At 46.4% G+C, this 26,637-nt stretch overlaps 1 protein-coding gene and 1 long non-coding RNA gene across 3 annotated transcripts in view; both read left to right on the top strand.

Moving 5' to 3' along the window:
* The first annotated feature begins 3 nt into the window (after nt 1-3).
* Nucleotides 4-17,639, top strand: LOC106007062. The gene is made up of 3 exons (XR_001181570.2): nt 4-570; nt 1,267-1,352; nt 17,252-17,639. It is a non-coding gene; the product is annotated as an uncharacterized LOC106007062 (long non-coding RNA).
* A 3,120-nt stretch (nt 17,640-20,759) lies between these two features.
* Nucleotides 20,760-26,637, top strand: part of FAM117A (family with sequence similarity 117 member A) — a 44,738-nt gene continuing 38,860 nt past the window's right edge. The window contains exon 1 of one of the 2 annotated variants that reach the window (XM_045070228.1): nt 20,760-20,970. In XM_045070228.1, coding sequence (XP_044926163.1) covers nt 20,775-20,970 — 196 coding nt within the window. In that variant the 5' untranslated portion in view covers nt 20,760-20,774. The remainder of the gene's footprint in view (nt 20,971-26,637) is intronic. The other variant, XM_045070229.1, reaches the window with a different exon arrangement.

The following is a 26,637-nucleotide window of genomic DNA, read 5'->3' as shown; positions in this document are numbered from 1 at the left end:
TAGCTCCTCCTGGTGAGGCTAGTGGGCGCCATTTTGGAACTGGGCAGGTAGTAGCACAGTTGTGGAAATCCGGGCCAGCCATTTTTAGTTAGGGGATTGGCACCTTTTGTGGACGTGGGCAGCCATTCTTGTTTGGGGCTGAAGCCTGACAATTGAAGTTAGCCGTTCTCATTTTTACCTTGGGCAAAATTTCCCTTCCCGGTCGTTTTAATTTCTGAAGTCGAGGAAGGAAACCCCCAGAATCCATCAGGTGGCTGAGGTTTAACCCCTTCGTTGCCTAATTGGCTAAAGGACATTTCTGTTTATCGTATAAATTCCAAGTTGGGAAGGGATATTTTGCACAAGAAATTGTATCTTGAAAGCCATTCTGTATCTCAAAGTGGTGGGAATGGGGCTTGTAAAAGGAACTAAAGGGTAGCGTCCATTATCAGGAAGTTCGTTTGTCTGGTAGAGGAGACATTGTCCTTGCCCTTAGCGAACAGCAAGTAAGTTAGCCGTTCACGTCGCGGAAAGAGGTAAAACCATTCTCCAGAAGCTGTAGCTCCAAAGAATCCCCAGTTTCACTCAACGGTGAGCGCCCACCTCCTTCCCCCGTTCTGTCTGGGTTTGAGAGCCCTGGGTGGCCCGCGGGAGTGGGGTGGGTGCCGGCGCGGTAGCAGAGTCGGAGAAGCAGTGAACTCCATTTAGCCCAAGTGATCTCTGGAAATCAAAATGCTTGAGCCCGGAGTTGGGGGAGGGAAGAAGAGGAAGGAATATTTTTAGTGAAGCTGGCTTTTAAAAAAGGCAATGGGTATTTAAATAATAACAACGACAATAATAATAATGGGGTCGGTTGTGAGAGGAAGGAAAAGCTGGTCAAGGATGTCAGGCTAAAAAAGCCATTTTTAAAAAGCTGAGAAGTGGAGAGCAGGCGTTGAGGATTTAACCTTGCTGGAGGAAATGCTTTCAGAGTCATTAAGTTAGAATCCTGGACCCCAGTTTCACCTGACTTTCCCCCCACCAGCCAAGCTAAAGAACAAAGCAGCAGAAAGTCAACATCTGATTGTTGAGAAAAACAGAGGACTCTGAAGAGTTCAAGTTCCAGACCCTTAGCACTGCCCTTGTCTGGGATATTCTGGGTTAGTGGTAAGACCCGCAGCTTTCAGTATTTAGTATTTAGCTTTAAGTGTTTCATATAAATACCTCTGAATAACCTACCTAAGCTTGAACTGTACATAAGAACTTGTTGGAAAAGGGCTCACGTTTCTTCCTCTTGTATCTCTTCAGCATTTAATTTTTCACTATTACTGTTATTTTGCACTACCTGGTGTGTTCCTGAGGTCAGTCGTGGATGCTCTGGCTCCCAGACTAGGGTAAGAAGATCTTGTGTTAAAACCTTGTCTCAGTTTTGTGTGTCATCCTTAATAGTGTGCCCAGACCATGCTACGCCCACACTAAATGCTTGCCAGTCAATCAGAACATGTTTACTGTTCCACAGTATCTGAATGGATAGCACTCAAAGATGATGAAATATCCCTCCCTGGAAATTAGTATTTTAGAATAAGATCTTATTGGGTCACCTGGGTGGCTCAGTGGATTGAGCCTCTGCCTCCGGCTCAGGTCATGATCTCAGGGTCTGGGGATCAGGCCCCGAATAGGGCTCTCTGCTCAGAGGGGAGCCTGCTTCCCCCCACCACCTATGCCGCCCACCGCTCTGCCTGCTTGTGATCTCTCTCCCTCTCTGTCAAATAAATAAATAAATAAATATCTTTAAAAAAAAAAAAAAAGATCCTATCCTAACTTAACCATTCATCATACAAATACCAGCATTACAGATGTTCAGCATTAATCGCTTACACTGAATTCTCAAACACTACAGCTGATGCCGAAGAATTTACAGTTTCATTTAGACATGGTTCTTGTCCTTGGAAAGTGTGCACTCTGGTGAAAAAATACTAACATCAATAGGATAATAGAGAGATGATCAAAAGGAAAATGTATACTTAAGAGAAAGTAGAACAGCTAGTTATATTTAGAATGGGGAAGAGGGAACCCTAAAAGCTTTTTTTTTCCTTCCTTTCTTTATTTGAATCAAATATAATCTTTACTTTAAAGAACATTTTCATCATGGCGCAATTAGCTCCTGAAGCAGGAACCGATGTTGGTTTCAAAGTTTCTTGGCTAGTTGCCCGGGCCCAGCCTCACCACCAGATTTCACAGGCTGCTCAGCTCCACTGTTTCTCCTGCCTTTACACTTCACACAGGCTTTTTTTTCCTGCCTTGATACGTCTTTCTTGAACATTTACTTTCTTCAGAAAGCTTTTCCTGATTGGGGCACCTTGGCATCTTAGAAGGCTGTGTCTGACTCTTAGTTTCAGTTCAGGTCAGGATCTGGTGGATCCCAGGATAGAGCCTACCACGTCAAACTCTGAGCTCAGCAGGGAGTCTGCATGAAGATTTTCTCCTTCTGCCCCCCCCCACCCCCGCCACTGGCCTCTCTCTCTCCAGCTCTGTCTCTGAAATGGATAGGTAAATCTTAATTAAAAAAAAAAAAAAGTATTTCCTGATGTATTCATTCTAAGGTAGTAGGGCATAGTGATACATTATTTTACATTTACTACTATATTTATACAGTTTATACAGTTTGGTTGATGTTCTGTTCCCCTTTCTCCTTTCCAAACAGATAATAGGAACTCCTATTTATTTTAGTCATAGCTCTACTAGTACCCAGTCCAGGGCTCTGGTGTCAGATCAGGAACTGGCTTTCAGCTCTGCCACTTTCTGTCTGCATTGCTCTCTGACAGGTTTTTTAATTCGTGCCTCAGTTTTCCTATCTGTGAAATGGACACACTGACAGCCGCTTCCTAGGTTATTGTAAGGATTCAAGGAGACAGCTGTCGTAAAGCATTTAGCACAGTTCCTGCTGCAGTAAATACTTTGTAAATGGCTGTCGTTAGTGATATTTATAGTTCAGTCACCATAGCCATGGCTAACATCCTACTGTTAGTGAATATATCTTTACCGGGTCTAGCGATTGTTTGCCTTTGTCTGTTCAACCTCACCTCAGCTCAAGAAACATGGAGTGATAAGCCCGGGAATTCTGTCTCAGGTTTTGGGCCACATCCAATAGGGGCAAAACACCATGTGTCCCCAAGCCAGTAATCTCATGGTCCCCAAATACTGTGGAAAAATAAAAGGACGAGTAAGGGTCAGACCTGGTACAGAGGAGGAAGTAGAGTGTTTTGTCTGGAGGGTAAAGGAAAGGGTTTCTAGAATAGGTGAAAGAATGGGGTTTCATGGGACAGACAACTTTGCCAGCAGGTAAGAAGAGGGGCTTTCAGTGCAAAGGGAGCCAGCAGTGTGCAGGAAAGTGCAGAGGGACAGAGCAGCACAGTATGCGGTGGTGACTGACTGACTTGAGGGCAGGGTGGAGTTGGGTTTGCCAGAGAAGAGGCAGGAATGGTTTTGGCAAAGCTCTGCTGAGGAGCCTGGACTGGAGGTGATGGGACATCTCTGAAGGCCTTTAAGCAGAGTAGTCCCACGATCACACTAGCACTTAAGAGATCTCTTTCTACAAGCTGTGAGGGGGACTCATTAGAGGGGCAGGGAGACCAGTGAGAATCCCTCTGTAACAAAAACTAACCATATCCAGAGTTGAGGAACTGAACTGGGCAGGGGGCGGAGGGCTGATCTTTTGTGCATTCTTGCTGTCTTGTCTTTCTTGTATCTATATCTTGTCTCTTCAGTCCCATTTGTAAGCTCCCTAAACGATCCCTCAGTTTCCTGTAAAATGCTCCCCTTGGGGTGCCCGGGTGGCTCAGTCATTAAGTGTCTGCCTTGGGCTCAGGTCTTGATCCCAGGGTGTTGGGATCCAGCCCCGCATCAGGCTCCCTGCTTAGGTATTTCAAATGCAAAGTGGTGTTGTTTGTTGTTTGCTTCAGAGGTCTGGGAGCTTCTGGAGGTTGGGAGCCTTGCCTGGCCGAGTTACCCCCACCTCCCCTAACCCCCAACCCCGTCTCCAGCTTCGCCCTGGCCGCCTGACCTCTTCAAGGGCTTAGGAAATGCAGTGGCCACTGCCAGGTGTTGGCTGGTTAGGTAAGACTTGCCCAGAACCAGCCACCCTCTCTCCTTGAAGCCTGTTTTTGACCAGGGATATGCCCCGGAGGGGTTAGAGATGGTAGTTACTTTGTGTGCAGACCACTATCCTATCTAGCCATCCACCTATAAGGTGGAGAAGACTGCCTTGCCTTTGGGAGTGGCTAGCATAGCCAGGCCAATCTCGTGACTTCTCAGTAGAAGCCTTGGCCTAGTCTCTGGCCCTTTGGGAGACCCTCGGAGGTTGCTGATGGGACCATAATTCATATTCAAATTTTTCCATTCACAGCTGCCTTCAACATGGAGTCAGCACAGTCACTAAGGGTCACTTCTGTCTCGGAGGTGGCCTGGAACTTCTCTTACCTTCTTGGCGCCTTGTGAATTTGGTTTCTCCATCAGCCTTATCTACCACCCACCCCCAACCCCACCCCCGGGGGAAGACATGGGACAGATCCCAGCAGGCTCAGGCACAGCTCCCCGCCTCTGCAGCTGGGGTTATAAATAACCACCAAAACTAAACAGTCAAATAACTACATTTTGAGACTTGCTTAAAAAAAAAAAAAAAAAAAAAAAAAAACCACCCTAATCCTGATTCAATAGCAATTCTCCCTCTCCTGACCTTCACCTCCCCCCTTCCTCCACTTATCTACCTCCCTTCCCTGATCTAAGCTCCCTAGGGAAGTCAGTCTGCGCACAAAGGCTGCGGGTGATAAAGACATCCTTTTCCATATTTGACAGGGCCAAAGCCCTCCAGGGCTGTAGTTATAGTTACATAGTGTTGTTATGGCAGCAAAGGCCTCAGGGCGACATATGTTCCTGGGTGGTAATTGGGTTTGCTTTAGCAGACTGTCTCTCCCTGGGTTCTCCAAGCCCAAATTCACTTATCAAAAAGACAGGGGAATTGTTCTTATGGGTGGGCCTTCATTTTTTTAAAATTTATTTTATTTTAAGTAAGCTCTAAGCCTGGTGTGGGGCTTGAATTCATGACCCCGAGATCAAGAGCTACTTGCTGTACTGACTGAGCCAGCCAGGTGCCCTGCATTCCTTTTTTCCTTTGAGCAAAACCAAATTCTTCTTCACTCCCCAAATGGAACATGCCCAGTGATCCCAGGTTAAGACTTTCTGGACGGCAGGCACTTTCATTTATTCATTCAACAAATATTTACTGAACCTCTGATAAGTGCTAGGATTGGGCTGGGAGCTGAGTGCAACCATGGATAAGCAGATGTGGTCCTTCCCCTCCTGGAGCAGAAGATGTAGGACAAGTGTGTATAGAGGGGGCTGGGAGAGTATGACTTTCACCTGCGCTAACCCCTCCACCTTTTCAAACATTAACACAACAGAAATACAGTAAATAAGGTGCTTGAGTATTTTTTTTTTTAAGATTTTATTTATTTCTGAGGGAGTGAGAGAGAGCATGAGCAAGGGGGAGGGGCAAAAGGAGGGGGAGGGGAAGAAGCAGACTAGCTGCTGAGCTGGGAGCCTGACATGGGGCTCAATCCTAGGACCCTGGGATCGTGAACTAAGCTGAAGACAGAGGCCCAACGGACTGAGCCACCCAGGCACCCCAACACTAAATAAGTTGTGAGAGAATAAGACCTTAATCTCGCCGCTGTCACACAGCTAGTTTTCTTTTTCACAGATGACCTTTCACAAATGTGTTCCATCACATGAACACATTTTATTATCGTGCATATTTTTGTATAGATGCACCCATTGTTTACATGAAATTTTATATTTACATATTCTCCACATGCGCCATGTTTCTCTATGGTCTTCATAATTGTAATTATGATCATTGTGTGACGTCACCTTATGGTACTGTGACATATGTGCTTAGTCCCCTGTGTGGGATTACTGAGGATCTTTTACATCAGGTAACGCTGCCTCGAGCGTCTGCATGCCTCTGTAGTTCTCTTTTGTGTTTATGTCTACCCCTTATGTATGTATCACTTTTTCTCTTTCCCCAAAGACTTGCCCAAATGTGAAGTGTCACCATCATCATGTGAGGTGCCAATTTTAAGACATTATTCCCAGAAGTGAGTGTTACCACTTCATAAAATCTTGCAGTTTGGGGTGCCTGGCTGGCTCAGTCTAGAGTGTGCAACTCTTGATCTTGTGGTTGTGAGTTCGAACCCCACCTTGGGTGTAGAGATTACTTAAAAATAAAAATCTTTAAAAAAAAAAAGATCTTGGGCGCCTGGGTGGCTCAGTTGGTTAAGCCTCTGCCTTCAGCTCAGGTCATGATTCCAGGGTCCTAGGATCGAGCCTCGCATTGGGCTCCCTGCCTAGCAGAGAGCCTGCTTCTCCCTCTCCCTCTGCCTGCCGCTCTGCCTACTTGTGCTCTGTATCTCTGTCAAGTAAACAAATAAAATTTTAGAAAAGAAGAAGATCTTGCAATTTTAGTCAAAATGAAAACTGTGCCTCCCTCTGATGTACTTTGGATTTGATTCCTGGTAAGGATTTACTTCCGTCTCTCCCATGTGTTCCTTTACTAGTTCTGTTTCCTCTTCCATGGAATCCTACTCATTACCCCTTTCTCTGCTGGGGTCTTGAGGATTTTCTTTTTGAGTCTGAACAAGGGTCAGATGGATGGATGGATGGATAAATAGATAGGCAGATGCTTTGTGTGAGCCCCGGTTGGTTACGGAGTCAGTGTTATTAAGAACGCAGAACCTTTGCTTTGTAATTCTTGCCCTAGTGTTTTCTCCTGTTTCCCTCTGGCTTGCTTGTGACCTCTAGGGGTAAGTTCCTAGTCAAGTGTGCAGGCTACTGAGAGAGAAGGGCCCCTTGAATGGAGTGTGGAGGTGACAGGCATGAAAGCCGTGAGGAGGCAGTCTCCATTTTTACCTCAGCAAGCGGCAAGGGGCCACTTTAAAAGAACTCTTGCCTTGAGGCACCTGGGTGGCTCAGTGGGTTAAGCCTCTCTCTTTTCGGCTTGGATCATGATCTCAGGGTCCTGGGATCGAGTCCCACATCGGGCTCTCTGCTTGGCAGGGAGCCTGCTTCCTCCTCTCTCTCTGCCTGCCTCTCTGCCTACTTGTGATCCCTCTCTGTCAAATAAATAAATAAAATCTTTAAAATAACTAAATAAATAAAAGTTAGTCTTGCCCATTACAGGAACATTGAAGATGGTTATGTGAACAGCATTTTCCCAGTGACCTAGGAGAAACCGAGTCCCAGGAAGGGGAAAAAAAAATTCCCAAACCAATCAAGCTTCGGGAGGATGAAAAATGACCCCGAATTTTGCCATTTGTAAACTGTGGGTCTTTTTATTTTGTTGGGAGATGCTTTCCCAGGAATGGGGGCTAGGAATGGGTCCCTCTGAGTCATATACACACGCTTACCCAGTCTCCCTTGTGACTAACTGTAGCCAAACATGAACCAACTGGCCAAAGTTAGGGAGGCAAGCTGCAACTAGGAAAAACATTTCTCTGTTTAAGGCAAACCCACACATATACGGTCCAAACCCACAACTGTGGGCTTCTTAGCCTTGCTCTAACCAATATCAAGGGCTTCAGATAATTGGGTTTTTGTTTGTTTGTTTGTTTTTACTAGTCTAGAAATTACTTGAGGATAAGTGGGCATCTATCTGGTCATCAGCTTACCTGCCTTGCTTTGCCAGTAGATGTCACTACACCAAACCACATTCTCCCAAAAATAGTCCAAGAAAGAAGGAGAGGCCTTCCTAAAGGCTAACCATCCAACCATCATGACCCTTTACTCCCAGGACTTCCAGTAATACCAGTGCAAATCTATCAAGGGTATGTAAATATACATGGTTCTAGACAGTGCTGAGGTTGGAACTCAGCAGGTCAGAACCCCAGGTTCTGGGGAATCAAGAGTTCTTATCCAGGGGCCTTCCCCAGATTGGGTGGGAAGAACAGCTGTACAAGAAGGGTGGCAGGGTGAGCAGGCCTTTAAAAGGGGGGGCGTACATGATAGAGTTATCTAGGAACAAGAGTGAAAAGTCTTGGGGCTGTTCCAGATGTCACTGCAGAGCTGATACCTCAGGCAAAGCACTCCACCCACCCTCCACCCTGCTCCTCTGTCCACATGAGCAGGGGCCATCCCTTGCCTGGAGGGCTGCAGGGCTGTGGGGCCGGCTGGTGAGTCCTGGGCCTCCCCAGTACAGAGAGAGCCACACCATGCCAGGACACTGGGAAAATTCTTAGCACTTCAGGCCATTATTACTATTCTCCTTTAAGACAAGTACGAACAGCATCAGTAATCTGGGGAAAACAGCCATTCTTAGCTCTTTTTTTAAAAAAATTAAATAGTTCTGTTTTTTAAGATTTTATTTATTATTTGAGAGATCACAAGTAAGGCAGAGAGGCAGGCAGAGGGAGAGGGGGAAGCAGGCTCCTCACTGAGCAGAGAGCCTGATGTGGGGCTTGATCCCAGGACCCTGAGATCATGACCCGAGCTGAAGGCAGAGGCTTAACCCACTGAGCCACCCAGGTGCACCTCTTAGCTCTTTTGTAGATTTTTGTTTCATGTACTTCTGGAGAATAAAGACTAGAATCCTTACCTGGCAGCTGGAGTCCTCATCTCACACAACCTTATTCTCTGGTTTGTAGCCTCATTGGCCTCCCTGCAATTCTTCTGGAGGGCACTGGTTCCTTCTACCTCAGGACCTTTGCACTTTACTCTGCCTGGAATGTTCTTCCTCATACTCTTCTTCACCTATTTCCACTAATCATTCAGATCTCAGGCCAAATGTCACTTCCTGAGGGAACTGTTTCCTAAAGCTTCCAGACTAGATTCAGGTTCCATTTCTATACCCTTAGGCACCCTGTACGTTTCTTCATAACTCTCGTCTCCGTTTATAGGTACACATTGACTTGTGTGACTTCTGGATTCTTTATCTTCCATCCCCTAACATACACCCCAGACCACAGTATCCTCAGTACCAAGCACCGTGCTTGATAGGCACTCACCCTGTTTCATTCTTGGGTGTTTGAAAGCATGGCCAACAGTTAAATGAAGGAAGTTAGAAAACGTTGTGTTACCCGTGTATATACATGCATATCACATTCGTATACAAAATATAGTGCCTAATTCCTGTCACTTGCCTCCCAAGGAAGACCCATCAGAGTCCAGAGAAAGGTCATGTCAATTATTAGCCAAGGGAAAAGTGGGAAAGTCACCCTATGAGGCAAACTTTAAAAGACTGCGGAAGGAGGGAGGCTGAGGAGTTGAGCCCCACATGTGAAAATGGAAAGCAGTTACCTGCCTTCTGGATTACCAAATCCCAAAGCACAAAGGAAAATCCGTTGAAAACTAGACTGTGGACTCAACAAAGAAGTGAACTATGTGTGTAGTTCACCTCCATCCCCCTAGCACCGAGTGTGATGCCTGGCACATAGTAGGAATTCAAGAAACATGGGTGAACTCTCTTGTTGTTAAAGCTTAAAGGCGGTAGACTCGGGTCTCTGGACAAGGTAGCGTGGAGTTATTCACTTGGGAAACTCCAGAGGCAAGAAAAAGAGAAAAAGTACAGAATAGGGTCAAGAAGGGTTCCTTTACATGTAGAGACAATAGCCGTACAATAGACTGTTTCAGGGACATTAGGGCTATTCAAGGCCCATCCCTTGACCTTTTGAGATCACACTTATGAAGGACATTACCGGGCGCTCTCACGGAAGGCGTCTTCTTCCCACCAGCCAGAACCAAACTGTAAACTATATAAAGCACCTGTCTCATCGTACCCCACATTATCTCCTTCAATGCCCTCCAGACTGTTGGGCACATGCCCTGTGGGTCCCTGGGGCATATTGTGCTCTGGTTTTTCACCAGAGAAGGGAAAGTCCCAGAAGGTGGTGCCCTTCAGTCAGGAGTAAAAATGGCTGCATCTCTCAGGGCAACCAAAGCCTGGGCCTGGCATTCCCAAGCCCACAGCAGGGAGGCCATTAGCCCCGATTCCAAGAATCCCTGCAACCAGCATCTCTGGCTTTTAGCCTTCCATCCCTGGCACTTAACCCCCTGGCCCCTGAAGCAGGGACGTTTCAAATAGTTTTTCTTGGAACCATGGAGGGTTCAAAAGAATTCTTGTACATGAAAAAAGGGAATCCTCTAAAAACAGCTATTGAGCTGCTCGACCTCACAGATTTCTTCTAACCCCGGCAGTGCAAGTCTTACAGAAGAGCCTGCAGATTTAGATGTGGATCCATTAGTTTCATTCTAGCCAGTTCCATGAGTCTCAGCCTAGATGGTACCCAAGCCTTGGGCCCCAGGAGGGGTGTGGGCTCTCTCTGGAAACTGAAGGCACAGGAATCAAGAAAATACTTTGACTCTTGTCCGTGGTGTACTGATGCGTCATGGAAACTAGTCCCAGGGGCTTCCCCTCACAGCTCCCCCCCCCCCTTCCAGCAGCCTATAAATCACAGAGTATTAAATACTGTCTGGAGGACCCTTTTTACCCCACCCCTTTCTGGAGCTCCCTGCCAGGCAGAAGTTTGCAGCAAACTAAGCAGAGAGAAGAGAGAATGGGCACCAGGCAGGGGTGCTCATTATTTATCTGCCAAACACCGCAAGTCGGGTACTGGTCCCCAACACGCTCAGACAGGCTGGACCAGCAGTGCGGCCAGTGTTTTCTGGCCTCGGAGAGCACCTTATTTGGCTGCCCCGCCCCAGAAGTGGGGGAGATAGAGTCAAGGGGTAAGGCCCTTCCTTTTGTGATCACGGTGGTTTCAGAATTAAAACACACTTTCGGTCCTGGATCAGCTCTTGCCTTCTTACCACCCTTCTCTGCCTAGTGTTCCCTAGGGCCTCCTCTTGTTGCCTCTCTTTTGACCCCCACAAAGAGCTTTCTCACTTTACCTGCCATACTGCAGAAATTTCTTGAGTCTTGGCTCCAGAACTCTGGTGGCCCTGCTTAGAGAGCAGCACTAACTAATGCTTCCACCTCCTTTTATTTTCTCTCCTTTCTCCTAATGGAAATCCCCCAGCTTCCCCATCTCTCTTTCTTCCCCCAAGCTAGGAAGCTTGGAGGAAGCAAATGGATTTGATACTAAGCTAGTCTACTGAAGGAAAGACATGCTTTTGCCAAGGAAAAGTTCCAAAAAGTGTTCAACTCCCACACCAGGAACAGCTGGAACCTGCTAGACTCACCTCCATAATTTCTGAGCACTGCTTCCTGCAATATAAACAAAGTCAGAATTCTAGTAAGTTTAGGGCTGGGGAAGTGGCAGAAAGGCAGGGGAGTGGGTGGTCTGATGGGTGGCATGACTGGTCTGGCCTGTATTCCCTACTCCAACCTTTGACCTCTGGGTAAGGGGTGGTGAACCCATGCCCCATAGTGGTTATACGCACAGTCTTTGAAAGCAGGTGGACCTGTCACTTTTAGCCATATAACCTTAAACCCATTTCCTAACCTCTCTGAGCCTCAATTTTCTCACCCGTGAAATGGGGTAATTATACCTTCTGTATAAGGTATAAACTATGAGTATTAAATGAGACTGTGTGTGCAAATTGCATAGCCTATAGTAAGCACCCAGTAAGTGGATGTTTTCTTCTAGTGCTATGTAGCAGGGGTACATGGCCTTTGGCATCCTGATTATATTACTTCCTTCCTGGGGGGCTGATGTTAATGTCTGCACAGGTGGTACAGACTTCTGGGGCATTTTGAGGAATGCAGGCCCATCGCTGGTTCAGGGATCCCAGAATTTCCAATCTGCCTTGGGAAGAATTCAGAGTTGAGTGTATAGGGCCAAGAAGTTGACAGGGCAGTTTCTAAACCCTTGCTTGATATTCTGGGCAAACACCCAGGAGGTCAAAGAATTGGATAGAGCTTCTGGGTGGGACTTCCAAGGAAAGTGCCAACTTGCGTGATATTATCAGAGTGGCATGGAAGAAGCAAGGCCCAACTGCTCCCTACCCCAGCAGAATACAGGCTACTTTGTAGACTACCAGGCCTTTGCCCAAGTTGATTGGAAGCAGGGGTCACAAAGGCCACTGGTGGAATGTATTGGAACATTCCAGGCCCTTCCACTGTACAGGAACACAACTCCTCAAGTCTTTGAGCCATTGGGGGCTTCTAGGATTGAGCACAAGCTCATACCCTCCATGATGCAAGCAGGAGAAACCACCTGCTCTGAAAGGTGAACGGTTCTAAGTGTCATGAAATTACTAAATGGGAAGAGCGTCAACCCAGCCCTTTGGGACTTTCTCATGAGATAGACAGACTTGGCTGCCAAAGCCATTTTGTTGAGCCAGAGCCATCTTGTGGAATGCATGTGTTGGGTATAGGATATCCATAGGAAAACCAGGAATAGGCACCTCATTTAGTCAGGGCTCAAGAGTTGGAAGGGATATAACCAGACTTCATTCTTCCAATCAGAAACAAAGCTTACCATGAAGCTTAATGAACCTTTAAGAGTCTGATCCCCTCCCTTGCACAGAACTCTTCTAGGGCCTTGTACCTAATTCTATAACTTCTTTACTCCTTAACTTAAAGAGGAACCCCAGATGATAAACATGAGTCCTCAGAAAACCTGGAGACTTCCTTCCCTCCTTTCGGTCAGCAGGACTTTTAACCCCAACTTCCAAGAGTGATCAGGAATATTCAGGAGTTCTTGAACATTCAAGAACATTCAATAAGTTGGAGAAACAGTCTTAAATAACCAATACTGACTCACCACTGCCCAGAGCAGTGCTCACATTAGGGGCTGACACGAAATACAAGAGCGGGGGCACCTGGCTAGCTCAGTCATTTAAGCATCTGACTCTTGGTTTTGGCTCAAGTCATGATCTCCCAGTTGGTTGTGGATCAAGCCCTGTGTTGGGTTCTCTGCTCTGTGGAGTCCGCTTCAGGTTCTCTCCCTCTCCCCCTCCACAACCTCGAATAAATAAATTTACAAAAAATATGGCAGCAAATGGTCCCCCTTCCTCCGAACTGGGGAGAAGGGACAAATATATATGAAATGACTTAGCAGACGTAAGAAAGCTACCCGTAAGCTCAGACAAAATAATAGGCAGCAAGTTGAATGCCTAAGTCAATTACCTAAGTGCTGAGGGAATCATTAGCGCCTGACCAGGTTGGCTGAGGAATGTTTGGAGGAAGTGAGGTCTACCTGGAGGTTAAAGCAGATGGTGAAGAAGACAGTATTGCCAAGAGGCAGGCAGGGTCAAGGGCAAACCTCATATACCAGAGAATAAAAGTGAAAAACCTCATATACCAGAGAATAAAAGTGAAAAAAACTGTCTGGTGATAATTCATAGTTATCTATTACAAAAACCCTTTAGAGATAATATTTTGAGCTCTGAAAATAAGCTCTGGAGCCTGTGCCCCGGATCTAAAGGAAATCAGACTGCAAACCAACTTTCTAATCAACTCCTTCCTTCTGTTACATTTACAGTCTTTTTTAGTTGGATCTCGTGATACTTGATGCCTGATTCGGCGCATGGTGGGAGGCAAAGGGAGAGGGATTGGATGTGGAATCAGATAGAGAATGTTTATGGTGATGTAGTTTATTTGCTCCCAGATTTTTGAGGCCAATTTAAGGTAAATGGGAAGGGAAGAGAGAAGTCAAGGGGGCTGAGGAGTGCCTGGCTGGCTCGGTGGGTGGAGTGTGTAACTTTTGATTTCCGAGTTGTGAGTTTGAGCCTCACGGTGGGTATAGAGATGACTTAAAAAAACACAAATCTTTAAAGATATATTTATTTTAGAGAAAGGGAGGAGCAGAGGGAGAGGGAGAATCTTCAGCAGACTCCATGCTGAGCGTGGAGCCTGATGTGGGGCTCGATCTCACAACCTTGAGATCATGACCTGAGCCAAAACTGAAGGTCGGATGCTCAACTGACTGAGCCCCCCAGGTGCCCCCTCCCAAAAATACAAATCTTTAAGAAAATAAAGGGAGCTGAGACTCTGCAGTCTCCTGGAAGTATGCATAACCAAACCTTTTTTTTTTAAGATTTTATTTATTTATTTGACAGACAGAGATCACAGGTAGGCAGAGAGGCAGGCAGAGAGAGAGGAAGGGAAGCAGGCTCCCTGCTGATCCTACCCTGGGATCACAACCTGAGCCAAAGGCAGAGGCTTTTACCCACTGAGCCACCCAGGCACCCCCCCCCCAACCTGTCTTCTTCAAAGACTCTGATCTCTGAGAAGGCCTGGTGGTGGGGGTGGGGGCGGTGGCGCAAACTGTTCCTAGGAAGGCACGGCTCTAGATACCAAATGATTTTCCAAGGCACCTGTGATCAGATGACCTGGCAGAAGCCAAGTTCATTTTTGTGAGACCCTGCGTGCATGTCAGGCCAGCGCTTGCTGAGTAATGAGAGTGATGACCAAGACACACCTGTTCTCCTTAGGAAACTTCTCTAGGTTAGAGAGGAGGACATGTGTAACAAATGAAAAATGCCAGCCTGAGTGTTCCATAGGCCAAAAAGCCAAATCTTATGTCTTTCACAGTGACCTTTTATTTATTTTTCATTTTTTTAAAAGATTTTATTTATTTATTTGACAGAGACATAGCAAGAGAGGGAACACAGTAAGGGGAGTGGGAGAGGGAGAAGCAGGCTTCCCCCCGAGCAGGGAGCCCAATGTGGGGCTCGATGTGGGGCTTGATCCCATGACCCTGGCCTGAGCCGAAGGCAGATGCTTAATGACTGAGCAACCCGGGTACCCCTCACAGTGATCTTTTAAAAGGGAAATAATGAGAGTAGCTCTGTTTGTTTCCCGAGACATTCCCTTAAAAGATGAGCAGGGGTTGCCGCACATCCGAGATCCCTCATTCATACACATATCTAGCTCCTCTTTTTTAGGAAACAGCTTGATTGAGGTATAAATTACATACCACAGAATTGACTTATTATATATTTATAGCCATGGGATTTCCTTTAGTAAGTTTCTAGGTTTGTGCAACCATCACCACATTCCAGTTGTGGGTCCTTTCTGTCCTCCCCAAAAGTTTCACTGTGCCGGTTCAGGTAATCCTGGTTCCTCATCCCAGCCCTAGGCAAGTCCTGATCTCCTTTCTGTCTCTATAAATTTGCCTTTTCTGGACATTTCATATAAGTGGAATCCTATAATACATGGTCTCTTGCATCTGGCTTCTTTCACTTACCATCATGTGTCTGAGGTCTATGTATACTACCGCATATTGCAATAATTGTTCCTTTTCTCTGCTGAATAGTATTCCACCTAAATCTTGTTTTGAGACAACACTGAACAGCATGCAGGAGCCCTGGTCTCTGACCCTGTGTCGGATATCCTGAGTGCCCTCTGACCAGCCCTTCTCTTGTTAGGGCATCCATTTCTCCATCTGTAAAATCAGAGGACTGATCAGGAAGAGTCTCTAACATCTCTCTCAATAATTCTTCTTCTTCTTCTTCTTCTTTTTTTTTTTTAGATTTTATTCATGCATTTGAGAGAAAGAGAAAGAGAGAGAGAGAGCATGAGTAGGTGGAGGGGCAGAGGGAGAGAGAGAAGCGGACTCTCCATGGAGCAGAGAGCCTAATGCAAAGTTCAATCCCAGGACCCCAAGATCATGACCCAAGCCAAAGGCAGATGCTTCAATGACTGAGCCACCCAGGCGTGCCCTCAATTCTTAAAAAAAAAAAAAAAAAAAAAAAAATCTACTTTGTATTTTTCATGGAGTGTCACTAGGACCAGTATTCCAAAATTTTGACGTCTCTGACCCCGCATTTACCCTTTACCTGTTTTAGAACTTCCACCATATCCTATATGGTTAAGGATTAGGAAACTTCGTTTTAAATAGCTTGCCATTTAGCAGGAAAGTTTGATTCCCACTGAGAGGAAGAGTGAAGGAGTGAATGTCATTCAGTCTGAAAGACAGAAAATGAGCACTTGAGAAAAGTATGCCAGAAGACAGGAAGTGGTGGGCCACAGCAGGGGATGATATGTGTCAGAGGCAGCCCCCAAGGTCGAAATCCAGGCCAACGAGTTACCTTGGGAGTAAGAAGGAAGGGAGAGAGGGAGAGAGAGGCCACCACAGTGGGAGAAGTGTTGAGGGCTGGGACCCCTCCCTACTCTGTTCCCATAACCTCATTCATTCCCTCAACCCTCCTTCCCCATCCCTCTCCGGCTGCTCTGCTCCTTCAGTTCTGACCCCATTTCCTCAGGATCTCATTTCCTGAGGAGCCGGGCCTGACATTTCAGACAGAGGCTGAGGAAAGGAGGTAGGTCGGAAAGAGACACAGTGTGTCTGCGTCATCTTATGTTCTGTTTTATTATTTGGGAACCTGAGGCCCAAAGACGTAAGCACTTGGACATTTACCTGAAAGTGCAGAGACAGTCCGCCAGGTACCCAGGAATATCAAGAGCTCTCTATTCTCTGAACAATTGCTATGAAGTGTCAGGTTTTGGAGGGTAAAAATGGTGGTCTGGAATTCCCATGCTTGTTTGTAATTGTGGCACAGAGGAATAGTGTGAGGGTCAGGGTGCCCTGGAAATAGGGCCAGACAGCACCATCAGAACTAGAAACCTTCTCTTGCTTATGAGGACCCCAGCCTTCTCTTAATTCAATAGACAGCAGGATAAGACCTCCTTGCTGATCCTCTGATCTGCTAGAATTCCCTCCAGTCTTTGGTCGTGGTACTCCCTGAGACTCCTGCAAGTTATGGCCATACTTCGTGTATGTAGTCCTCCACTTTTGCTGTTTTTGAGTGCCTGCCTCTGACCCAAACTCTCTGAAGGCAGGAACCAGGTCAGGTCTCAATCAGATAGCATCTAGCCAGGTACCATTTCTGCATACAGGCTTCAAGGCCTGCTGGGTTGTGACTTTCAGCATAGGGACCATGTTTCTGAACATTATTGTCATTCCTTAGTGCCCAGCTCTGTGTCCAGTACCTAGTGATCATTTGAATAAATTTGTACTGAGTGAATTAATAACTATCATGTTGATAAGGATGACAGGGGGAAGATAACAAAGGGTTGTTTTGTTTGTTTGTTTGTTTTGCAAGCTACAAGATGCTTTGTAAGGCAAGGCATCTCCGTTAGCAGCACACAGCCTCCTCAAAGCCATGGTTTTCCTTCAGTGGAGGAAAAAGACAAGGGTTTATCTTCAGATGAGGTCTTTATCCCCACCATCAAGCCCATGGCAGGAGAAGCTATCGGTGATAGAGAAGGGAATAAGAGACAGCTGCTTGGGCATGATACTTGTGTAAGGAGGAGACGGGGATCTCCTATGTAAGCTTGCCTTCTCACTCCGGCTAGGTCAACTTGAGTGTCTCCTGCCAACAACTTATCTGGAAGGACCATGACTCTCTGGACTCAGAAGATCCAATTCTTCAGCTGTGCCATCTCCACTGGTTCTTCTTCCACTGTCCTGGTCCTCAATTCCTGGTGTTTTGGCTTTAGAACAAAATTTAAACACCATGTCCTTGAGACTATCCACGTTAGCCTTCTCTCCAACAGAAGAATGCATCTGCCTACTACTGTGCCATATTATCTTTAGAACCACTCTGTGAGGTTAATGGAGGTGATTTTTGCAGAGAGAAAGGATGCCACCTGCCCAAAGCATTTCAAGATTCATCATTCAGGGCTTTGCCCTCTAACACACACTGTATGGCTTAACCAATAAAAATTACCCATCATCTCCTAAGAGTGCCTGAGAATTTACATGTTGAGGGGTCCTAAAATGGATCTCAGGAAAGAACAGATTTCAAGAGATCAACTAGCCATCCTTTGGCTCTTAGGTAGGCCAATGGTCTAGAAGTTGAGCATTGGTTGGGAAAGTACTTCAATTTGGAGTCAAAAGACCTCGGATATAAATCCTGGGTCTGCCATTTACTGAGTGGATGATTTGGAGGAAGTCACCTAACATCTGTGAGTTAGCCTTCTATAAAACAGGGATAATAATGTCTGCATTTTTTTTTTTTTTACTTTACATACCCATTGTGAAAATTAGATGATGTATATGAAAGTTGTAAAGTACTAGGCAAATGTTCATTTTAACGTCTCAGGCAAATTTGCATCTTTGGAGACTATGTAAAATACAAATAGTAATCCATCTGTGTTCATAACAGAGTTTTACAAAAATAGGAGTTCTGGTCTGGTGCCTGACTGCCTGAATAACCTTGGGCATGTTATTTCTTTCTGAAACCTCATTGAAGAAGTCTCATTGAAGACCATACCATCTCATAGGTGTGGTCATGAGCATTAAATGAGAGAACATACCTGGTGTAAAGAAAGAAGCCAGTTGGGGTGCCTGGGTGGCTCAAAGGGTTAAGCCTCTGCCTTCGGCTCAGGTCATGATCCCAGGTTCCTGGGATTGAGTTCTGCATCTCTCTGCTCAGCAGGGAGCCTGCTTCCCTTCCTCTCTCTCTGCCTGCCTCTCTTCCTGCTTGTGATCTCTGTCTGTCAAATAAATAAAATCTTTGAAAAAAAAAAAAGAAAGAAAGAAACAAACAAACCAGGGAATGTTATAGCTGCTACAATTGCTTATTTTATTCATGGAGAGATGGGGACAGGGTGGTCCAATAAAATCTGATAGAGATCTTTTGATCCTTTTGAGCTAGAAATCAAAAGGACTCACTTTTTTGGGCCTCGGTTTTCCTACTTGCTCTGTAATAAAAGGCTACAATTTTCTTCTTCCAGATTGTCATAAGAGTTTAAAAAAAAGAAAAAGGTATACGAAAGTATATGAAGTATCTGAAGACTTTGAACTGATTGGACTTGAAGTACATTATAAATTGCCAGATTTTTTTTTTTTAATGCTCTATTATTTATTTATTTTATTTTAAAAATTAACATATAATGTTTTATTAGCCCCAGGGGTAAAGGTCTGTGAATCGCCTGGTTTACACACTTCACAGCACTCCCCATAGCACATACCCTCCCCAATGTCCATAGCAAGATTTTTTTTTTAAGAACTGAATTAAGTCTATAAAGGCTTTTACTCTTTATCATCCATCAGTTTTTGTTGATCCCTATCTGCCAGTATTAAAGTCATCCTCTTCATGGAAAAAGAATACAGCATTTCCCAGACAATAAAAAGATTTCAAATGCCAGATTTTTTTTTTAAGATTTTACTTATTTATTTGACAGAGAGAGATCACAAATAGGCAGAGAGGCAGTCAGAGAGAGAGGAGGAAGCAGACTCCCTGCTGAGCAGAGAACCCAATGCAGGGCTCTATGCCAGGACCCTGGGATCATGACCTGAGCCTAAGGCAGAGGCTTAACCCACTGAGCCACTCAGGTAAACCCTTTGAATCTGCTAGAGCACATACACTCTTTGTTCGCAAAGAAAACCATACTTTAGGATGTTCCATTGCCTCACATTTGTTGTGCGTATGTAGGGTGATTTTAATATTCAGCCAATGCTTGAATTTCTGCTTTGGGTATTAAGTGTTTTCAATAGGTAATCACAGAGTGACCTCTCCTTGCCTTGCAGGATGCTCCCAGATTACCTCCTTTTTCTGATTAGTTAGGATGGCTTCAGGGAATACCTTCATTTTAACATTAAAGTGGGCAAAAACAGAAATAGAAAGATAAATCTGTAGCAAGACCAAAAATAGAATTCATAGCTAAATATAAATCTGGAGGGAATTATCCAATTATTTGTATGGTCCCTTATGGCAGAGGATCCAGGGTTGATTGCCTTTTGCTTTTTCCTTATATAGAACAAAATGGTTAATAAATACCAAGAGTAATACTTTTTTTTCCTTTGAAGAGTAATAGTTTTTAATAGTAACTAAAATGTTGTTTTCCTTCCCAAATGTCCTCATATATATTAGAGCATGTGATCTTTTCAACTGCATGCATTCTCTTTGGGGACCATCTCATTGTAGGTCAGAGAGCACTGAACTGGGAAGACCAGGATTTGTTAATGGAGTCACTGTACAAATTTGGGCACGTTTCTCAGTCATTTTGTTCCTAACACTCCGCTGAGCTAGACTTGGAATGGACGGCTCTGAAGGGAAATTCCCTGCTCCTTTTCAGTCTCAATATAATTTACAGGCTAGCGCTGGGTGTTTTTTGGGGGCGGGGGGAGTTGGACCCACACCAGCCAAGGACTTGGAAACGTGGAGAAAGACAAATGTGGGTGTCACATGAGGCACGGTGGCCATTAAGTGCATGAATATAATGCAAATCGCATGCAAATATATGCAAACTTTGCATTAATTTGTAGAATCTTACTTTGGAGCTTGCGAGCAGCACTGAGAGCCTATGAGGACTCACGGCTAATATTTTTAGGTTAAATCAAAAGTAATGCTTTTTGAAGTTACCGCTTTCTCGGTGCTTGCCGGGCTCAACTGCTCAAAGTTTGACACTCTTCTCTACCCCCCATGATGATTTCACTAGTGCTTGATTCCATCTTCCAGCCGGCCCCACCCCCGCTTAGCCTGACGTCACGTGATAGTGTATTTGCATACTACCTGGGACTGGGTGTGACGCTCCCCTTTTCTGCGTCTTCTCATTGGCGGCACCGGAGAACCAGCCCTCTTCCGGACGGGCCAATCAGCGCCCCCTCGGACTGAGGAAAGCGGGAGGGGGCGGGATGAGGGTGGGGTCTTGGGTTGGATCGCTAGGTATATCGGCCAGTCATTCTCCGGAATGGGAAGAACAAGCTAGGGATTGGTTGGGGGGCGGGGTCTGGGACTCTGTAGGCCAATGAGAGTTCTGGGCTGAGGGGGCTGGTCTCCGCCCCGCAGAGCAGATAAGCGGCAGCAGCGGGGGTTGGGGGGCTGTGTGGGGCTCGCTGTGGGGCCGGGGCAGGCAGGCTGTCGGGCGGGCGATGGCGGGGGCCGCAGCGGGCGGCAGAGGCGGAGGTCCTTGGGGGCCGGGGCGCGGAGGGGCCGGGGGGCTCCGGCGGGGCTGCTCTCCCCCAGCCCCCGCCGGCTCCCCCCGGGCTGGGTTGCAGCCGCTCAGGGCCACGGTCCCGTTCCAGCTGCAGCAGCCGCACCAGCGCCGGGACGGGGGTGGCCGCGCAGGTGAGCCGGGCCTGGAGCGGGTACCGGGGGGAGGAGCCGTTGGGGGAGGGGGGGCGCGTGATGGGGGGAGGGGTCCGGGGAGAAGCGTGAGGGGAAAGTGGATGGGAGCGAAGGAAGAAAAAGGGGGTCGCGCAGAGTCTGCGAGGGCGGAGGGAGCGAGAGCAAGGAGCGGTGAACACAGGGTCTCCTGCTGGGACAGAGTGTGCAGGGAGTCGGGGGCCAGGAGCTGAGGGGAGGGACATGGCAGACGGAGGCTGGCTTTGGGGGCGTAACCGAAAAGTGGGCAGAGGTGTCGTGTGGGGGTGAGTGGAAGATGCAGGGGTGGCAGCGAGGTGTGAGGAAGGAGTGAGTGGCGCGTGATGGGGGCGCCCTGTGCCGGCTGGCTGCGGAGCGAGGAGCTGGTGGGCGCTGGAAGTCTGCATGGGGAGGGGGAGGGGCATGGAGGAGAGCCCCGTGGAGCCATGTGTTACTTCTCCAACTTGAGTTTGGCCCCGGCATCCCGCTCTACGGCTCTGGAGTTCATCCCCCTCACTACCCGCTTCACGTGCACTTCCCTATATTGCCACCTTCCGGAGCTGATTTCATCCGAGCCGTTGGAATAAGTTAGTTTAACGGCTTTTACTACGGTACAAACGCTCTGCTCCGATTCCCTACATTCCTCTTGGCTGGCCCAGAAGTTGTATGTTCCCAGATCATTGACCTGCTTAATATGGCTGTCTCATTCCAGCCATCGTGTGCGTGTGTGTGTGTGTGTGTGTGTGTGTGTGTGTGTAGGGCCTGGGCAGTTTGCCCCCGGCCTTTCTCTCCTACCCCAACCCGGGCTATTTAGTCCTCGGCATTGCCAGCCAACGTGGCAGTGGGGTGAGGGCTACAGTCAAGTACACTGTGGCAAATAACCCCACTTTCTGAACAGCCCTGAAACGGCTTCTTAATAGCAGCTTGCCGTGCTGGGTGTGGGGAAACGAGGGAGGAGCAAGATTAACCTTGCTTTCACACTCAAAGCTGCGATGGATCCCCCGCAAAGGCAGGCAGTGAGGAATGGGAAAAGGAACCTACTTGCATGAGGAGGTTGGCAGTAAGTTGAAAGTGAGGCGTGCATTTGATTCACACCAGATGTGAAAAAGATCATTGCACACTTCCAAAGCCTCAGAGCCTACCAAATGTACAAAAGTCATGGTCCCCACCTTCTAATGGTTAATGACATTTTCCACACCAGAATTTCTTGAGCTTTTTGTAATTACTAGGCTTCACTCCCTCCTGAAAGTATAGCTGCTACAGTGCTTTTCTAGGTAGGAATGGGGTTAAGAGGGTCTCTGAAGTAGAAAGGCCAACTCTATCTGGACCTCACTGTAAATGTTAACCTTGCATATTGGAATGCAGAAACTTGGTCAAATCTGGTAGCAAGGTGGTGACCAATTAGTCAAAGTATGCCTAGACTCTGGTGGTGGAGAGCAGAGCAATGCCCAGACTCATGCCTATCATGAGCTATAAAGCAAACCACAAGATTACAAACCTGTTGGTTTTGTTTGGATTTCCTTGGAGTCCAGGGAAGTTTGTAGTAACAGCAAGCACTAGAACCTTAGTCACTTTTAGTAGAAATCAACAGAAAGCCTGCCTATGCGATAGCTGGAAATCTATTTGCAGTCATATATATTTTTTTAACAATTTTATTTATTTATTTGACAGACAGAGATCACAAGCAGGCAGAGAGGGAGGCAGAGAGAGAGGAGGAAGCAGGCTCCCCGCTGAGTATAGAGCCCGATGTGGGGCTCGATCCCAGGACCCTGGGATCATGACCTGAGCTAAAGGCAGAGGCTTGAACCCACTGAGCCACCCAGGTACCCTTAGCAGTCCTATTTTAAGGGCAGTTATTTTATATCTGCTATAGAACCGACATGAAAGGCACAAACAATGGTGGATGCTGTGGAATGGAGAAGAGTGTAGGTTTGGATAACTGAGTTCTTTACATGGCCTCTTCCTTTTTATAGGGACAGGGTCCTGAAGATCCTAGTAAAAACCATAGAAGCTAGAGTTCTACCTAACTTGTTGGATGATTCAGGGCAAGTTGAGTGGTCTCTTGTGTATGAATTGGGCCGAGGGGTGATCCCTCCACCTTTTAGTATCCAAGAGGACTTAATGAGGCACTTACCTGGTGTATATTATCTATTATCTGTAGATTATCTATAGATTTTCAGTGAGGCAGGAGAGGAAAGATAGAAGGAAAGAGTGGTCAGAGCCTGTGGACTTCCTCCTGAGCACGCATTAAGGGAAGGTACCTGGCCTTTGATTTGGGAGCACATCGGGTCTTCTACGCGTTAACTTTACTCCTTGTGTGTTCAGATTGTTTCCATTCCTTGCACTTGAGAAGTGGCAGAAGTGGTTTCCTCTAGGTCAGGGGCGTACTTGATAGGAGGAAACGCGTTACGTTCATAAACCCTTAAGAGAATCCTCCCGGTGTTGGGGACCAGGATTCCTGAATTTCAATTCCAGGCTCTGCCATTTACTAGGTGTGTGGCGTGGAAGAAGTTTCTTAACTTGTGTGTCTCTGTTTCCTTATCTGTTAGAATGTGAATCATAACTATATCCTGAGTTAACAGTTATAAAGCGCCGAGGCACCTAGAAGATGTCATCCGTGTTCACTGCTGCTTACATCTTCTCTCCACCCCGCCAACGTGAGAGAGCATTGTTGGCCAAAACCCATTGCCTTTCAGGCTTCAAAGAGCAAACCCATATTGGTCTGAAACCAGTACTGCAGGTTTTAGAATTTCAAGGCCTCCTCTTGCACTTGTATTCCCTCATCTTTTAAAATGAGCTTTTCTAATCAGGGCTCCAGACCCCAACTGTTTAAAGAGGCATGTGAGCTGGGACTGGGTTTCAGGGACAGTTAGGTGTTGTCACTGTTTCTTTCCCATCCTAAAGTGCCGAAGTGCCCTGGGCCATGCACTTACCTGTACCACATGCCCTGTTACGTTCCTGACAAGATATGTTAGACCTTGTAAAAACAGAGTGATGATGGAAAGAACAGGATTTACCTTCTGTGGCCATTCATCCATGCAGGATGTCTTTATAAAGTGAGGAATGGCTTCATTTTTCTGAGCCTGGGCTAGGGGTGTGGAAGGCAAAAGAGAACAGCTAGAAGAATAAAGGTCAAGTCTAAGAAAGCTAAGATTCCCCCCGTGGGGAGTAGCAACCCAGGATACATTTATTACGGCAGTTCCCCCTTTAATTAAATTCTTGTTTATGTCTTATGTCTGTTGGAGGCTGCTACTAACTTTTATGTTCTAGGATTACTGATGGACAAAACGGGACTGGGAAAATTGTTCTGGGTTCTGGTTTTTGCTATCCTGTCTAGTGTCTCTGTCTCCATACTGCCATACTCCATACTCCATATCTCTAGAAAGAAGATAATGTTTAATTGAGCTTTACAAATTCCTCCCTAGTGGACCAGCCTCCCAGGGGTCAGCTTGGTCCTGGGGGAGCCCCATGTTGCCTCTGTACCTTCTCTACACACCAGAACCTTCTTAGACCCAGGGTTGGCAATTATGGCCTGCAGGCCAAATCTAGGCCTCTGCCTGCTTTTTTAATTAAGATTTTTTTTAATTTTGAAAAAGATTTTTGCTTATTTATTTGACAGAGCACACAAGCAGGGGGAGCTGCAGGCAGAGGGAGAGGAGGAAGCAGGCTCCCTGCTGAGCAGAGAGCCTGATGCTGGGCCCTATCCCAGTACCCTGGGATTATCACCTGAGCCAAAGGCAGACACTAAACCGACTGAGCCACCCAGGCACCCTGTAAATAAAGATCTGTTGAAACACAGCCATGTCCCTTCATTTAGTATGGTCTGTGGCTGCTTTTGCACGACAGTGACAGAGTTGAGTGGTTGTGAAAGAGACCAGAAGGCCATTAAGCTTAAAATATTGACTACCATGGCACTTAACAGGAAAAGTTGGCCTTACCTTGTCTTAAACAGTGTTCCTTCCCATTATTCCTATATAGAGAATGAGTTTCAGTGCGTGTGGCGTACACCTTCTCAGAATATTCTAAGGGGATAAAGAAAAGTAACAAGCCTGTATCCCCACTTCTGTTTTAGGTGAAAAGAGAAGGGGGGGTCATCAGCTTCCAGTCAGTTCTCAGTCTTTGTGGAGGATCAGCACATGTGAATGGAGGCTGCCTCCCTGCCTGCTCCCCAACCCCCAATGTCAGGTGGCATGTGTTCAGTAGACATAAACTAATTTGGATTTACATAAAAGCTTGACTGTTAGGCAAATGTGCACCCTCTCCCCTCATAACCCTTCCCAAACCATCCACAACTGCAGCAAACACATTTCAGATCAGTTGGAAATGGCTTTAGGTTTATGTCCTCTCTGGGATTTTTCTCACTACCTTTTATTTTTCCAAACAGATCACTGACGCCGGCAGTAGTCTTAAAATACTGGCTTCCCCACAGGGATGTAGGATGGGTTTATTTCAAACACGCATTCGATTCTCCAGGATGGCCAATTCAGTGAATATAAGGCAGCATTGCTATTAGCAGTGCTATTGGTAATTATTAAACTCCTTTCCTTGCAATGCTTTGAAAACTTAGTCCTTGGGGGGTGGGTGTTTAGATAGTTCTGGAACCACATAAAGGAGGGCCCTTATTAGGGACTTTGAGAAAAAGCCCTCCTCAAGTCATGGTCCTCTTGGACTCTGGAGCTAGAAGTAGTCCAACTTCTCAATGCCAAGGACCCATCTTGCTATGATGAAGTCTGGGAATGCATTTAAAAGCCTTTAAGAGCTACTACCGTCCTTGAATGCTCTGTGATTGAGGCAGCCTCTGGACTGGGAAGCACTGGACATTGCTTAGCCTGATGTTGCTAGCTTGTTTTTGACAGCTTCGCTTGCCCCAGACACACGTGGTCCCCAGGAGGTACTGCTGAAATCTGTCTTAAAGGTTATCACCAGGGACGGCATCCTTTTGAGTTCCAGAGTACCTAACTGCTTTATCCCGTCGATATCTAAAAGAGCATGGGTCTGTGTGTTCTTCGGTGTTTCGGATAGCAAAGGATTGTAGAGATGGGAAGCTCTCCACTCATGTAACATAGAGCTGGGATATTTTAAACCATCTGAGGTCAGTGGAGGAGGGGTGAGAACAAAAGTGGGTGTGGTGGTAAGAGGACATCATTCTCTCTGATTCCAAATATAGATGGATCTCCAGAAGATTTGGGGCAGGATTACAAAACTTCAGTTACGGTGGCCATGTGAGTGTTGCCAAAGTGGTTGGTGGGCTTATTGGCAGAGAACACTTTACTCATAGTTTTTGGCTAATTTATACTGAATGTGGCACCCACGCCACACTGTTCTTTGATCTTGTTTTTTTTTTAATTACAGTATTATGTTAGTTTCAGTTGTACAGCATAAGGACTTAACGGTTCTGTATTACTCAGTGTATCCCTCGATCTTCATGGAACTGTTAGAAATCAAGTGTCCTCAGGGGCGCCTGGCTGGCTCAGTCAGTAGAGCATGCGACTGATTCTCTAGGTTGTGAGTTCGAGCCCCACGTTGGGAGTAGAGATTACTTTAAAAAAAAAAAAAAGAAAGAAAGAAAAGAAATCAAGCATTCTCCTCTGGATTTTTATACCTCTCACATAGAGCCTTTGTGCCATAAGGATTCACACTTTAGGGTGTGAC

This window comes from Mustela putorius, unplaced genomic scaffold (genome assembly GCF_011764305.1).
Source record: "Mustela putorius furo isolate JIRA1106 unplaced genomic scaffold, ASM1176430v1.1 tig00003962_pilon_pilon_pilon, whole genome shotgun sequence".
Classification (NCBI taxonomy): Eukaryota; Metazoa; Chordata; class Mammalia; order Carnivora; family Mustelidae; genus Mustela; species Mustela putorius.
Note: the sequence above shows the minus strand (reverse complement) of the source record. Positions and strands in the feature narration are given on the sequence as shown.